Source organism: Podarcis liolepis (assembly GCF_965112155.1).
Source record: "Podarcis liolepis genome assembly, chromosome: 8".
NCBI classification, from domain to species: Eukaryota; Metazoa; Chordata; class Lepidosauria; order Squamata; family Lacertidae; genus Podarcis; species Podarcis liolepis.
Window position 1 is genome coordinate 32,573,215 of NC_139560.1, and position 14,516 is coordinate 32,587,730.

The window sequence follows — 14,516 nt, forward strand, 5'->3', positions numbered from 1 at the left end:
CTGTGCTGATACCCACTGCACTGTAGTAGCAGCACTGTTACAGCTTCCTATAGTACCTGCCCTAACATCAGGTCTCATTCTCCAATGGGTGTGTGCCTTCTTCCATATTAACCTCCCTATGCACTCAGGTTCGTCTGTCAATGCTTTCCTCCAATTGTTTCTGCCTTTTGAGGCCCCACGAGGTTACCTTTCTCAGTGCTAAGAAAATACTTTATCTCCATTGTTATTATTTCTTATTGTCTTTTCTGTTTTATGCTGCTTATGATTGCTGTTTTCCAAACATATTCTGTATTTTGGATGTCACATTTTATTATTTCATTCGTAACTTTGCAAACCGCCCTGGGAATAAGTCACCTGACAAGCATGTCCTTCAGTATTCTGTTCTGGGCACACAGACCAATCTTTATGCAAAATAAGAAATGGGCATCAAAATAGGACATTGAAATGGCTGCATTAAAAATGAACAGGAGTCTCCCAGGCATCCTGTTTCTAGTTTGCAACAAAATTCACATCACCATTATTCTGAAAAAGAACATCAAATCGTGACTCCGGTAGAATTTACAAATGCATTTTATTGTGTTCACTTATGGCTGTATTGGTGGAACAGCACCCCTGTTAAGGTACAAGAGGCATCCACTAACTTTACTTTCCAGAAACAATGGAAGGTATTTTTATTTTGGCAATCTTTTCCAGGTTTAAAAACGTACAAAATGAACATCTATCTTCAGTTGCTTTGGGTACTGTTTCTATGGTATATTTGTGTGAGGGGTTTTTAAAAATGGTATATACGGCAAAAGGTATTGCCAAAGACTTCTCTTCTCTTGTATAAATTTCAGCTTTGTGTTGAAATGTAACAGACTGTACCTCTGGTCTCCATGGTCTTTGGAACTCACTGCTCATATTTGTTTGCTCTATGCTTGCGTGTGTTTATGAGTACATCTGTCAGCTGAGGATAATACTTCAGGCATCTGATGAAGTGGGCTCTCATCCACAAAAGCTTATACCACAATAAATCTGTTCATTGTCACAAGCCTCTTTGTTGTCTCCTCAAAGGAACTCCGGCATTCCTTAAGAGTTCTTTCACTAGAAACCACCTGGCTGTGACATATTAATGTGAAAAAAGGAATACCCACACTTGCAGCAGAGACTGTGATGCTAGATGATGCACAGGGAACATCAATAATTCCTTGTTCATTGAGACAATGCTCTTTTGTTCCGTTTCTTCTGAAGTGTGACAAAGGAAGCATTGAAAAGTGAAATTAAGCACCAGCCTTGGCTTTCTCATCCTCATGGAAAGCGGTAAGCGGAACAGGGTGTGATGTCGCCATTTTCTATACGCTCCCTTACCGCAACGTGCTTTGTTGCTGCTGCTCATCAAACACAAATGTATTGTTCTCTGCAATGGATCCTTTGTTAAGGATTCCTCATTCAGTTTTGGCCACAAAATCTGAATTGCTCAGAATGGCAGGCATCTGAAATTCAGCAAGTGACATCATAAGCTTTGCAGGATGTGCAAGAGGCATCATGACCCTAGGGAAGCCTGTGATATTTCCAACGGTTCCTAAGCTGCTTTTTTTTTGGGGGGGGGACTTTAATTGTATAGTGTGTGTGCAACCTGTCAGTAGAGTCTCAAAGCAGTTAAAATAGATGATCCAATCAAAATGCAGTATGACACACAGATCACCTGACCATGTCGCGTGGACATTGTACATGCACCTTGGCTTATGTTGCAGTTCTATGGGCAGTGAAAAGCAAAATGGGTGTGCTAAGCCCAAAGCTTAGTCCTGTGGCCTCCTGCATTTATACTTGCTTTTATACAAGCTGTTGGTGAATTAGCAGAGAGTGATGTGGGGAAGATAACAAGAAGGAAAAGGCAGTCACGGCAGTACTTTTAATCACATACCAAAAATGTTCAGTAAATTATGAAAGCAACCAGTTGCTGCTCAAGGAGTACACAGATGTGTGTACTCATATGGTGTGTGTGCATATGTGTAAATGTCACACACACACAGAACCAGCCTTTAGCAACAGCGGTGATAGAAATGAACATTTGCTTTCATCTTCTAATTTTTCAGACAACAGTCCTGGAAAACCAGAACCTTTCAGCTGATTATTTCTGTGACTAGATTTGATTCCACTGCTCTCTGGAAAATAGCTCTTGTGCTGTGAAATGGTTGAGAAGAACTTCTTTAGTTTGAAAGTGGCTGTTTAATGATGATTGTGTAATTCAGGCAAGCTATCAGCTCCTTGTGATGACCAGAGAATGCTTTTACAACAATTGTGTATTCTCCCTAAAAGAAAGAAAATGAGTTAATTTGTAATTGTGAAAGGTGCTTATATTGTGCATTCTTAAGTCCCAGCGATTTCATTGGAGCTGAGGGCTAGTTTAGAACTATCTGCTGAAGTTGCCTCAAGTTGATATTTCAGGGGATTCCGGAATAGTGAGTCAGTGGTCCAATGCATCAACAAGCATTTGTATTATTACCGTATTTTTTGCTCTATAAGACTCACTTTTTCCCTCCTAAAAAGTAAGGGGAAATGTGTGTGCGTCTTATGGAGCAAATGCAGGCTGCGCAGCTATCCCAGAAGCCAGAACAGCAAGAGGGATTGCTGCTTTCACTGTGCAGTGATCCCTCTTGCTGTTCTGGCTTCTGACATTCAGAATATTTTTTTTCTTGTTTTCCTCCTCCAAAGACTAGGTGCGTCTTGTGGTCTGGTGCCTCTTATAGAGCGAAAAATATGGTACTTACTGGTTTCTGTCTTTTTGAAAAATTTCCCAGAATGTTAGGTAACACAGTATTGACATATCAGAGTATTCATAAAAGTGATTGCACACAATATAGTCCTTGGCAAGTTAAACCAAGCCCTGTGTGTATTCATCTGCACATGTGACACTCCCAGGCAAGCAAACTGTTCATTCATGTCAATGGAAAGCAGCCTCCATCCTCAAAAGGATGGGCTCGCCAGCAAGCCAACAGTTGTTCCTGTAATCTGAAGCAGAAAGCTATTCAAGAAGTTGGTGCATGCCATACTGCATGCTGTGATCTGTTTGCAAGTCATGGCAAGACATAGTCTAAAATAAACTATAGTTTACTGTGAATAAACCATTGTGCTGGTGCATGCTGATTAATTGTACTCACTTCCCTCCTCCCTTGGGAATAAACCATGGAGTTATGTGTGACCCCAATCTTAAACAAAACACAAGTTGTAAGCTAAGAACAAAGCTTGGTTTCCATTTGTGGTTTATCTGGAGAGGAACAAACCATGAGCACTGCTAAATGTTGTCTAATCACAAAAATAATAGCAGAATTAAATTCCTCACACCCAAAAACATATTTTTAAGACCCCTCACAGAAAAAAATTGCAAAAAATTAAGTTTCACCCCATAAAATGACACACCCTATACATAACACCAAGTTAGCCACTCCATTCAAGAGAGAGGCTCTCCTGGTGCCTTCATTACATATCTTCTCCCGGACCTTTGACTCTAATGAGTCAAATCTATGGCCTTTTGAACTTGGGGGGCAGTATTGTTTTGTTTGTTACTATGCTATTTATTCTTATATTTTTATATTGTAAACCACTCAGTGATCCTCAGATAAAGGATAGTATAGAAATTTAATTAATAATAATAATAATACATAATACTTTTATATTATCAAGTTTTGATTCATAAAGTACCTCTGCATATGTTGGCTCGTTACCACTGATTCTCACAGTTGTGTTTATTGTCTCTGCAGAAGAACAATCATCAAGAACTTGAGCATGACAAAAACAACATTATCCCATTATTCTTTCATTTCACTTTTAATTTCACTTTTCATTTGTATACTGCCTTTCTATATATACAATTTGGTTTACAAGCTGAAAAAAATTACAATTATACAAATACTGTATCTGTACCTTAAGAAGTTTACACATTTCTTCAGTGGGTGGGATTTCTAGAACAAATGTAGAGGGGTGGCATCTAATAGAGGAGCCTCAGAAGTGAGATTTATAGAATGCTGGAAAACTGACAGAAAGTACCACCTTGTTTCAGAACCTAAGTTTTAAGGCCTAAACTGTAACACCTCTACAATTTGGTTTAAGGAACTGAAGTAAATATAAGCTGCACATTTTCCATCTTGTTTAGAAACCTGTAACATCCACTGAATTTAATATATAAATTTACTGTTTCTTGAAAGAATCCTGTCTCCTGACACATCTTCAGTTTTACCCTTTTTTGTTGGGAGGGGGTAATCTGTTTAACTTCCCTAAGTCTCACAAGTCCCAGAGTTTCCTTTCAAAAAGCAAAAATAGCCAATAGTGAGAGGGGCCACGCCTCAACTTTCCAGAGGCCAGTTGCTATGGTATTAATGGCATCCCACATGAACTGAAAATGTGCCCTAGCACAGTGCTGTGGGTGCATGTTTGCTAACATAGAACTACCCTTGTGCATAGCAATTAGTGCAATACTGGTTTAGCCCTATGGAAGTCATTGATGGAAGAGTAAGGCTGGGATGAGAATCAGTTGAAAGTAGCTACCTGTATGAGGGAGAGGCTGCCTTACACTGAATCAAAACATTGACCCCTCTAGCTCAGTACTGCTTACACTCACTGACTGTAGCTCTCCATGGTTTCAGACAGGAGAACCTCCCAGCCATACCTGGAGATGCCAGGAATTGAACATGGGCCCTTCTGTGGGCAAAGCACATGCTCCCTTTCCCCACTTTACCACTGACTATATCATTAGTTTAGCCTGGTAGCAAAGACTTAAAAGTCACAACTGTTGTTCTGCTATGATCCGGCTAGATCTAGAAAAGTGTGATGGAGGGAAAAAGTGATGGCCCCATGTAAGACCTACTCTCGTCCCAGTACGATTTTGCATGTCTTCTACATGTGTCCCAGTTTTTGGACACACAACAGTCCAAATACCTTTAGCAAACAAACAAACAAACAAACAAACAAACAAACAAACAAACAAACAGGAGACTTAGAAAAGCCTGTGGAGGATTTCAAGCTAAGAGCAAATGCAGACCCTATATGTCAGCTAAAGGTGCCATAATGTACTCTTACCTCCCTTCAGAGCTCCACAAAATGTATAGCCATCATCCACACCTTCGCAAAGGGTACCTTTCCATTTTACGGCTTCAAACCCTTTAGACCATATGTTTACATGTGCTCTCAAAATGGTTAAATCAGCCCCTATAAAAATTAACACAATAAAGCATGTTACATGGCAACAATTTCAGTTACAATCTTGACAACATTCAATGGCTTTCTCAGGGAAGGCAAAAATACACTTGTGATCTAGAACACTTTCTGAGCTCATTCAAATCCAAAGGAATTTTTACAATGTATTTTGTGTAATAATCTAGATGAATGAGACATGAATTGTAGACTATTATCCTCATACTTCCACCTCTTCACACACACAGCTTGGAACAGATAAAAGCTTCATTCTCCCATTGTGTAATTGTTTCCCATATTCCCTTTTCAGTAGCAAACGCAGGATTGAAAATTCACTAAGGATACCTGGCTCTCAGAAGCATTAGCAAATATAAAATGTCCAGAAAACAACAAAAGGTTGCTTTGCTTGCAGTATTACAGAGAACCTCTAAACGAACAAACAAAATAAGAATACATCCAGGGTAAATTATGTGAAATGTATGGACAAACCAATGGAAGTGGGATTGGCTCATGCCAAATGTCTCTCCTTCCCACCTCCACATGATGATAAAATCTTCTCTAAAAGCCTAAGGACATAATGGCTTCATTTGTGAGTTGATTTTCAACATCTGCTTTCTGTCCTTGAGCAGCTGTGATAAACTTCTTCTTCTGCCCAAGTTTTAACAGCATTCCTTCTGGAGTTCTATGGAATAGGTTGTATCACTAGTGCAAGGCAGGGCACGTGATTTTCACTAATACACCCTGCCTCAACTTAGCACCCCTTCCCAAAAAGTGTTTCTGGAGATTGGGAGACACACCCCTCCCAAGCAGTATGGGATATGGCAATCAGATCCCCACCCCACCTCCGTGGAACAACCTCCCATAAGTACAAAGCCACCAGTTAATACAGCCCAGCAATGAATAAAACTTTCAGGTTGAAGTGCATCTCGTAGTAATGTAAAGCAATGAGCTTGGTGTTACTTGAAATAGGAATATATCTTACTTGGAATCCAGAAAAGAGTTCCCCGCCATTTTCTATTACCCTTTAGTGTACACGGCTCTACTGTAAAGGAGAAGTCTTTTGTTGGAAGGCCTCTATCTGCGTAACAAAGAAAGTTTAATAATGTTGCAAATCTCATTACAAAATGGCACAAACCTTTGAACTTCCTTATTAGAGCCTCTGCTGAAATGCAAAATGCAAAACACTTCACCTTTGAAGTTAATATTGTTGCACGTCACCCCAATCTCTTGGAGGTGTGAGATTCCTTTGGAATGAAGGACACCAGAGGGGGGGGGGGAGAGATACAACTGAGACTATGATGGAGGGGTTCGCAGCATTAACACTTCAAAACGGTCAAATCAAAGCACATAAAGTTTTCCAAAATCATGTGATAAGAGGAAGCCTGTACAGTGTTTTCCCTGAGGGAAGAGTTTTTGTTTGGGTTTTTTTGGAAAATGTCTGCTGTATATTCAAAATCTAAAAAGCTTATAAAATAAATAAGGAATCAGTTTTGTTTAAAACTAAAAAAAAAAAACCCACTCCAAAAGGGTCTTGCTTTTCGCATCGCAGCAGCCTTGGATTCGAATAGAAATCAAGCATTGCTCTGTCTCTCTGGCTTTTCATCCTGATCACACTGGAGTACAGTACTACAGACACCCACGTTGCATTGTGCTACTTTATCCATTGATCTGTGGTGATGCACTTGGATATACAGTAAAGCCACCCTTTTATGGTTATCCACATAAATATTTTTAAGCACTCCTTTAGCTAACCACCTGTACTTTCTAAACAATGAGCGCTCACACCTTCCTTTGTGGGTGCCCTTTGTGGGACCACACACAGCACCTTGGTCATATGGGACCCACCAGCTGTTTGGGCTGGCCTCCCTCCCTGTGCTAATCATTGGAGGTTCCCGCCTAACCTCAGCCAATCAGCACCACAGGGAAGTGGGGCCAGTTGCTTAAATAGGAGGCGGAGCTGACAGCAACCGCGGAATCCTTTAGTCTATCTTCCCTTAATGGGGGGGGGTGTGAATTCACAACCTCCCCCCCCCCAGGGCGGCAATTCCAGGGTCCCTTCTTAAAGGGGTTTGTATATGGGAGTCACTGGCCATACACTGAAAGGTTGTCAGTGAACTTCCCTACCTTGCAGGGATATGGGGTGGGCTGCCAGCATACACAAGCATCTTGCTGTGCACCCTTCCATATCCCATTCACCATGAGGAGCCCCAGTTCCCCCGGCTGGTGGAGCTGGGAGAGATACACGCCCAATGCCTAAGCCAAGGTCTTCCTACATCTGAAAGGTTTAATAAAGTTGTGGCCAATTTTTATTCCATAACACTTTGTCACGAGTCATTATTTCTTCTGATCGTCTCTCTGGGCTGGGGGTCTCTGCCTGGACACACAATAGCAGTAGCATGATATCTTCATCAAGGCCAAGTGAAAGTCATAAAAGAGGAAGAAGTTTCCGGGAAAGAGATTGGCAGAGGCCCAACGATAATACGTTACGAAGTGTTAAGATGGTGAATGAGGAAGCTGTCTACAGGCTCACAGAGGGACAAACAAACCGGGTGAGGCACCAGCATCTCTGATCTGTGTGAAGTTTTAGAAATGGCAGCCACCTCAGGGGAGGCCAACCCAGATCAGCACTGATATGCAGGGCGAGGGGTGTAAACCTTTATACACATACACACTTTCCCCTGTGAAAATTGCTTCCCTTAAACTGCTGCTTGTCACATTAGCATGCACACAGAACTTTTTCCATAATGTTGCAAATAACAGTGTGTGTGACCTCTGTTGGGGGGAAATGGAGGCAGGTAGAAAGAGTTATGCACATATCCTGGCCTGGTCACATTCAAATCACACCCCTACTCCCACAGAACTGCTATTTGCAAATGTTTAAAGAGACGTGAGATGCATGAAAACAACTGAATTTGGCCCTCAGCTAGTATGTGCCAAGTGTGAAATATCTCCGATAGCACCAAAGTATATGAGGACCGAGAAGCAATGGCTGATCTCCCTTGAAAACTATAAAAGTCAGCAATTATTCATGTTGTTCTCCAGCATTTTTGCAACACACTCTTTTTTTCTGTCTTACTTAAAGAAATGGAAATTGGAGACAGAAATTAACGTGTGCAATCCTAATGAAAACACCTGGAGATTTAATCAGAGGAAAGGGGGAAGTGATCCTAATTATTTCACAAACGCTATTGGAAATTAGAGCCATCTGATACTTTACTTACTGCAGTTGGAATATAAAATGTCTACGTCGTCTGAACTGCAAAGCAGGTGTCTGTCTTCTGCCACAGTAAATCCACAAACGGAGAGAATCATAACAAGCAGAAACATGTTTCTATGTCTGTAAACCATTTCGAGAGCAGGTCACATAGAAGGATACAAGACGGTATTGCATCATTTTTACTTAAGAGGAAGAAAGTTACGCTTAGTCACCCACCCTCAGACATGTGATTTCAGGGGCTTTTTTCCCCTTGTCGTTTTTAATTATGCTTCTACAGAAGGTGCGCTTCAAATGCTTGAAAGCCTTTCCCAGTTGCTTAAGAAGAATACCCTAATTTTGCCTGATTATCTATACCTAACCTAGTTTGGACAAAACTACATTTCAAGAAGTGAATTCTAAAACGGCAAAAGAGAAAACTAGTGAACCATCGTGCTTGTCTCACAATATCAAATGAGGAAGTTGCTCATGATCATCTGAGCTCATGATGGTACCAGGGTGTTCATGCATAACCCTGCTTTCAGTGCCTGCAAAGGTTTTGGGGTGCACATATTGCTTCCCCTCCCATCTGTGCCTGTCCTATAGCTTGCGGCTGAAATCCTATAATATTTCATATCACAGTTATTCAAGAGTTGTTGTTTTTGTACTGCTTCTGTTGTGTCCTCCAAATGCCAGACAATAAAAATGCAGTAATTTGGCATTTCAGAACTAATAAAGCGGAATGACACCCCTCTCTCTCTCTCTCTCTCTCTCTCTCTCTCTCTCTCTGTGTGTGTGTGTGTGTGTGTGTGTGTGTGTGTGTGTGTAGTTGATAAAAGGTAAGTAGGTGAAACTGTTATGGTTAAAAAGAAATGCAGAAAATATTTCTAGATCTGAGTAAGGTAAAGGTAAAGGTACCCCGACCATTAGGTCCAGTCGCGGATGACTCTCGGGTTGCGGCGCTCAGCTCACTCTATAGGCCGAGGGAGCCGGCATTTGTCTGCAGACAGCTTCCGGGTCATGTGGTCAGCATGACTAAGCAACTTCTGGCGAAACCTGAGCAGGACACGGAAACGCCGTTTACCTTCCTGCCAGAGCAGTACCTATTTATCTACTTGCACTTTGACATACTTTCAAACTAGGTGGGCAGGAACTGGGACCAAGCAACGGGAGCTCACCCCGTCGCGATGATTCGAACCGCCAACCTTCTGATCAGCAAGCCCAAGAGGCTCAGTGGTTTAGACCACAGTGCCAACCGCGTCCCTATTTATTCAGGTACATGCTATGTATGAAAATATTGTTTTCCCAGAGCACCTGCATAGAAACATTTCCTGTAGAACATATTATTGTTATGAAATCTCTGGACTTTGATATAGTTAGGATACTCCAGGGGTAGATCTACTATGGAACAAATTAATCTTAAGCTTCAGGGTCCCTAGTCCTGAAGGGGTCCACGTTGCTTAATTTTGGGGGGTCTAGTAGACTCAGTTTGACTTGCATGATTCAAATGGATCAATTTTTTGTTGCATATATTTTTACAATCCCAAAGTTTGAGAGTCAGTAGCACAGATGTTGTAAAGGTGTTCTGATCTGTTGTGGAACAACCCCATTGAAGAAGAAAGCAGGGGTTACCCAGACCTCGCTGCTGGTTGTGAAGGGGCCCCATGACCACTCAAGCTTCAGGGGCCCCAAAATGGAGGTCCGCTACTGGGATACATGGAATTTCCTTATACGCATTAATTGGCATAACTACACTATTAACTTATAAGAAATCCCAGGAAACTAGTTATCCGAGTAGACACTGGTGCCCACCAGAAAGACCCCCTATAAGTCTATGACACATTCCTATCATGAGTCTCATCCCATCAGGTTTCAGTAATGCCTATTACGGTAGGTCATATTTGCCATCCTGCATTAACAGCTCAAATTCATCTTGCTTGTTTCCCATACTCTGTGCATTAGTATACAGACAACCACGAGTCATTCCCTCCTGCTACTTCCTTCTTGCAGTTTCCTGCCCTTTAGCAGGTCTCTGTAGCAGGTCAGTTAGTAAGAGACCTATGGCCATTCCTGGACTGGGATAGCTTGGCCGTTGTGGCAACCTCAAGATGATATTCCTTCAACGTGCTCAATGTAGGGCTTCCTCCAGGCTTAGTTTAGAAGTTGCAGCTGGAGTGCAGCAGCTAAGTTTTTGACTGGAACATCCCATCAACTGTCAAGGGCATTTCCCAGCCAAAGGAATGCACAGGCAGATATAGTTAACTCTTTAGTGCGAAAGATAATAGTTGCTTCTACAGCTCTGGATTCCTACACACACTGGTTCTAACATCTTGGCAGCTGTTCCCACTCTATGCAAGGGACCACTCCCCCTCCACCAGTTTATATACCTTCCCCACAAAGGCTGCAGTCTGTGCCTTTGTGGCAACTTCCTCTATTCAGCCCTTTTCAATCCCTTCCTGGTTCTGAGATACAGTGGTGCAGGAGGTGGGGAAGCGCCTGGCTCTTGTCTGACCTGTTTCTTCCTGCTCTAGAAGCTACCCCTGCCTCCAGGCTGGTCCAGTTTCCCACACACAACTCACAGCCCTCCTTCCCCCAGTGCACACTCGTCAGTGTCATGCCAGTCCCTGACACCAACACTATGTAACGCGTCTGCTGAGGGAGATTTACTGGCTGTCAGTATGGTACCAACCAGTGTTCAAGACTTTGGTTTTAGGTATTTACAGACATAAGCAACTTGGGACCAAATTATCCAAGGGACCACCTTGTCCGATATAACCCTGCCCAGCAACTGCACTGCTCACAAGGCCCACTGCTGAGAGTATCACATGCACCAGGGGTGCTTAGTTTGTACTAGAAAACTCTGCCTTCAGTGCTGCAGGTCAAACTCTCTGAAATCAGTTACTTGAAGTTAGACAAGCGCCTAGCATCTTGATACTTAGGTAGCTGCTGAATAAATTTAAGACTTTTCCTAATTTGTAACCCCATAAATTTATGGAATATCAACCGTAATATCATATAAATTGTTGGGATTTTTAGCATATTCAGTACGTTTCTTTGTATTTTATTGCATAACACATCAGTAGCATTTGGCTGCATTTTATAATTCTACAAAATAATATGAAAAATATTGTGTTAATAGTTCCACTTCTTGGAATTATTATACTGTAATGCTTGTTTATGTCAAGAGTCTTTAAAGATGTTTCTATTTTCAAAGGCCTCACCAATGCTACAGTTATGAGTCCCTCTAGTGGTTTATATAGGTAGAGACATCTTAGCAAACACTTGTGCATTCCTTGATACAGACTCTCTTCAGGATATTCAATTCTTAACATTTGAGACCAAAGAGGTTTTCAGGTACAACAAAATCTTAACCCTTTCTTAACCATGCACTCTCCCAGCAATTTAAGAACTGTTCCATCTGCACAGGAAGCTATAGTGAATGGTTCTGAATCCTGGCTTGTTTGGAAAGTCATTAACTGTCATTCCTGTTACATCGGAAATGGAAAACCATGGTTAATGCGGCTTCCTGAATTGTTTCCCTGCTTGAATAAAGGGTAAAAGAGCTGTGTGAGGTTGTAAGGAGTTCATGCATATGTTGGCTTAATTTGATTTTCCAAAGATGACCAAAAGACTCTTTCGTATGATTAAAAGCAAGCCTTAAGCTAATCAAAGATCGACCAAACATCATCCCGTTTATGTAAATTCCTTTTGTAACCAACTCCAGTTTTATTCATTTTAATCTGTGTTCCTTTTACTGAACAAACTACTTTTAATGAAGAAAAAAACTGCTATGGGATTTTGCATCCTGGATTCTATAAAATAATTTTGAATAGTCTGCACGTATACACACATTTTATTCAGAAACATCTATTTCCCTTCACTGGATTCTTTTGATTCTTCGAAGTCAAAGGTGAAGGGCTTGTCATAACCCATAAGGTGATTATAGTCTTGAGGATATTGAAAAAGCATAGGGTTAACAAGCATTGATTTCGTTTTAGCATAAAATGATGTGAACATCTTGCTGATGTCGGGAACCTTCACATCCTTTTGATGGAACACAGTTTTCTTTTCCGCCAAAATAGCATTATACGTAATAGCTGTGTACGTGTCTGTTTCAGGCTTGTGGTACAGGCGGATGATGTAGCCCTTTGTAATCAAATGCAGAGTAACTGGAGTTACAAATGTAAAGAATCCTATAACACTGTAAAACATAACTTGCAAGGGAAGGTTGTCGACAGCCACACCAGTTTTGTAGAAGATAATAGGTATTATGCTAAGACTAAACATGCTGGTAGAGTAAGAGAAGAACTTCACGCCTGCAAGAGAAAGACAAATTAATATTTAGAGACTGGAAATAGCTTGTGAGCCCATACATCCTCAGAAGGGCAACTATTACTGTGTTAGACACTTCCCCCCCCAAAAAAAAAATCATATGACTGTTGTTTAACCCTCACAGAGCTACGATTCCCAGCACCCTTAACAAACTACAGTTCTTATGATTTTGGGGAAGGGGGCAGAATGTGCTTTAAATGTACTGTGTTTAAGGAAGTTTTTAATGTTTGATGTTTTATCATGTTTTTAATATTCTGTTGGGAGCCACCCAGAGTGGCTGGGGAAAACCAGCCAGATGGGCGGGGTATAAATATATGATGATGATGATGATGATGATGCAGCCCTGGGCTACAGAGAGTGACAAATTGCCACTAGGCATATCAAAGGCCAGGAGAAGCAGTGCTGCACTGCTGACACTCCCCCCCCCCCCAGCTATCAAATTCACTTGGCAAATCCTCAACTGCCATAGAAGCAAGGCATTCCAACTTACGTCCTTTACACAAGTTTCTGGTGGACAGAGGGTCCCAATTCCCAGTGAAAAGTAATTTTAAATACTTCAGAGTGTTTAGAACCAAAACATAACAAGACACCTAACCCTAATATACTCACCTAGCACTGCCTTTGCCAAATTTCCACGATAAACTAATCTGCCATGTTCAGAATCTTCATGCAGGGAGGATGTGCTGAAGCAGCGAAGAGGCTGCACGTGGAGAGATGGAACCTTCAACAAAAACAGATAAACATGGATTTTGAGTTCCAGATTGTTATATCTACATGCACCATTCACTAAATCATATGGCGCTTGGCTAATAGTGCATCTGATGAGTAAACTATCCACCGCCTGTCACCTGACCCCCTTCAGAATTAAAGCAAGCACTCCCGGGACACTACCACTAGAAAAAGAAGCGGTCCACGCGGCAGCACCTGCTCGCTCCCCACGATCGCGGAGAGAGATCCCGGGGCTCCACGCCACCCGAGTCGCGGCCTGCATAGGGCAGCCACGGAGCGGCGGCCCGGCTCCAGGACTCCAGGATGCTTCTCGGTAAGCAGGAGCGCGTGACATCTCCCGGCGCCCCGCAGCCACAGTCGGAGGCTGGACGCGCGAAGGCGAACCCCAGCCCGGAGCAGCATCTCCTGAGCCCCACGTCCTTCCCTGCTTAAGGCGGATCCAGGGCAAGCAAAGCCGCCGCCGCCTCGGTCCTTCCCCTTCCGGTGCAGCTTGGCCGGGAAGGAGGGGCTGGGAGCCGGCTCGCCTTTGCTCGCTTCTCACGCGTGGATTTTAAGACAGGCGTTCGCTAGGAAAGCGGGATCATTGGGTTACAAACCTGCCTGGAATTCTGGTCATTCAGGTGGCAAATCGGGAATCCTGCAGCAAGGATTCTTTCGGACAGCAGCAGCAACAACACCCCCGCTCCCGCCCTAATTTGTACTAAAGAAAGTTTGGGTTTATTGGGTGAAAAGGCTGTGAGCTCCCATCACTTTTGGTTTTGGACTCAGGATTCTTTTTGTTTTTTTGGGAACCAGAATACAGTTCTAGTCTACAAAACAAAACAAAAGATCCTGTAAGCCTGAAGTCCGCCCGACCCCGCTTAATATCATAGAATAGAAATGATATTCTGATTTCTAGTCTTTAAAGGCCCTGCTGTTTCTGGAAGGGATCCTAAGATCAAGATCCGGAGAGTAAGAACTATGGAGCATAATGGGGCTCAATTGCGAGTAAACTTTATTAATTAGATTTCTATCCCACCTTCTCACCAAGTGTGCTTTGGTCAGTGAAATACAAAGTAAAAAAGCGAAACATAAAAACAAGTAGGTATAACAT

General features: G+C 42.2%; 2 protein-coding genes and 1 long non-coding RNA gene across 4 annotated transcripts in view; 1 reads left to right on the forward strand and 2 right to left on the reverse strand.

Moving 5' to 3' along the window:
* The window catches only part of LOC310713432, a 304,345-nt gene that overhangs the window by 262,961 nt on the left and 26,868 nt on the right, over nt 1–14,516 (forward strand). The gene's annotated exons all lie outside the window — the stretch shown is intronic.
* Nucleotides 1,878–10,424, reverse strand: LY96 (lymphocyte antigen 96). Of its 2 annotated transcripts, XM_083517485.1 has the most exons (6): nt 9,995–10,424; nt 8,387–8,506; nt 6,152–6,243; nt 5,056–5,184; nt 3,682–3,734; nt 1,878–2,291 (listed from the first exon to the last, which is right to left on the reverse strand). In XM_083517485.1, exons 2-6 carry the CDS (start codon nt 8,494–8,496, stop codon nt 2,190–2,192), a joined length of 486 nt encoding a protein of 161 aa, XP_083373611.1. In that variant the 5' UTR covers nt 8,497–8,506; nt 9,995–10,424; the 3' UTR covers nt 1,878–2,189. The 2 variants fall into 2 exon arrangements, with proteins under 2 accessions (XP_083373611.1, XP_083373610.1); XM_083517484.1 differs by lacking the exon at nt 9,995–10,424 and having other exon boundaries at nt 8,387–8,568.
* Nucleotides 12,065–13,910, reverse strand: TMEM70 (transmembrane protein 70). The gene is made up of 3 exons (XM_083517439.1): nt 13,619–13,910; nt 13,304–13,415; nt 12,065–12,678 (listed from the first exon to the last, which is right to left on the reverse strand). Exons 1-3 carry the CDS (start codon nt 13,823–13,825, stop codon nt 12,230–12,232), a joined length of 768 nt encoding a protein of 255 aa, XP_083373565.1. The 5' UTR covers nt 13,826–13,910; the 3' UTR covers nt 12,065–12,229.

Bases quoted from the DNA above. Each gene is read 5' to 3' on its own strand.
- LY96 (XM_083517484.1), bottom strand. From the start codon at position 8,517: ATGGTTTACAGACATAGAAACATGTTTCTGCTTGTTATGATTCTCTCC. The intron at 3,735-5,055 runs GTAAGAGTACAT...GTTCTTCTGCAG, and splicing joins TTGTGGAGCTCTGAAGGGAG to AGACAATAAACACAACTGTG. The intron at 2,292-3,681 runs GTACTTTATGAA...TCTTTCTTTTAG, and splicing joins ACGAGCCAACATATGCAGAG to GGAGAATACACAATTGTTGT.
- TMEM70 (XM_083517439.1), bottom strand. From the start codon at position 13,825: ATGCTGCTCCGGGCTGGGGTTCGCCTTCGCGCGTCCAGCCTCCGACTG. The intron at 13,416-13,618 runs GTGCTGCCGCGT...TTTTTGTTGAAG, and splicing joins CGATCGTGGGGAGCGAGCAG to GTTCCATCTCTCCACGTGCA. The intron at 12,679-13,303 runs GTGAGTATATTA...TTTCTCTTGCAG, and splicing joins TTTGGCAAAGGCAGTGCTAG to GCGTGAAGTTCTTCTCTTAC.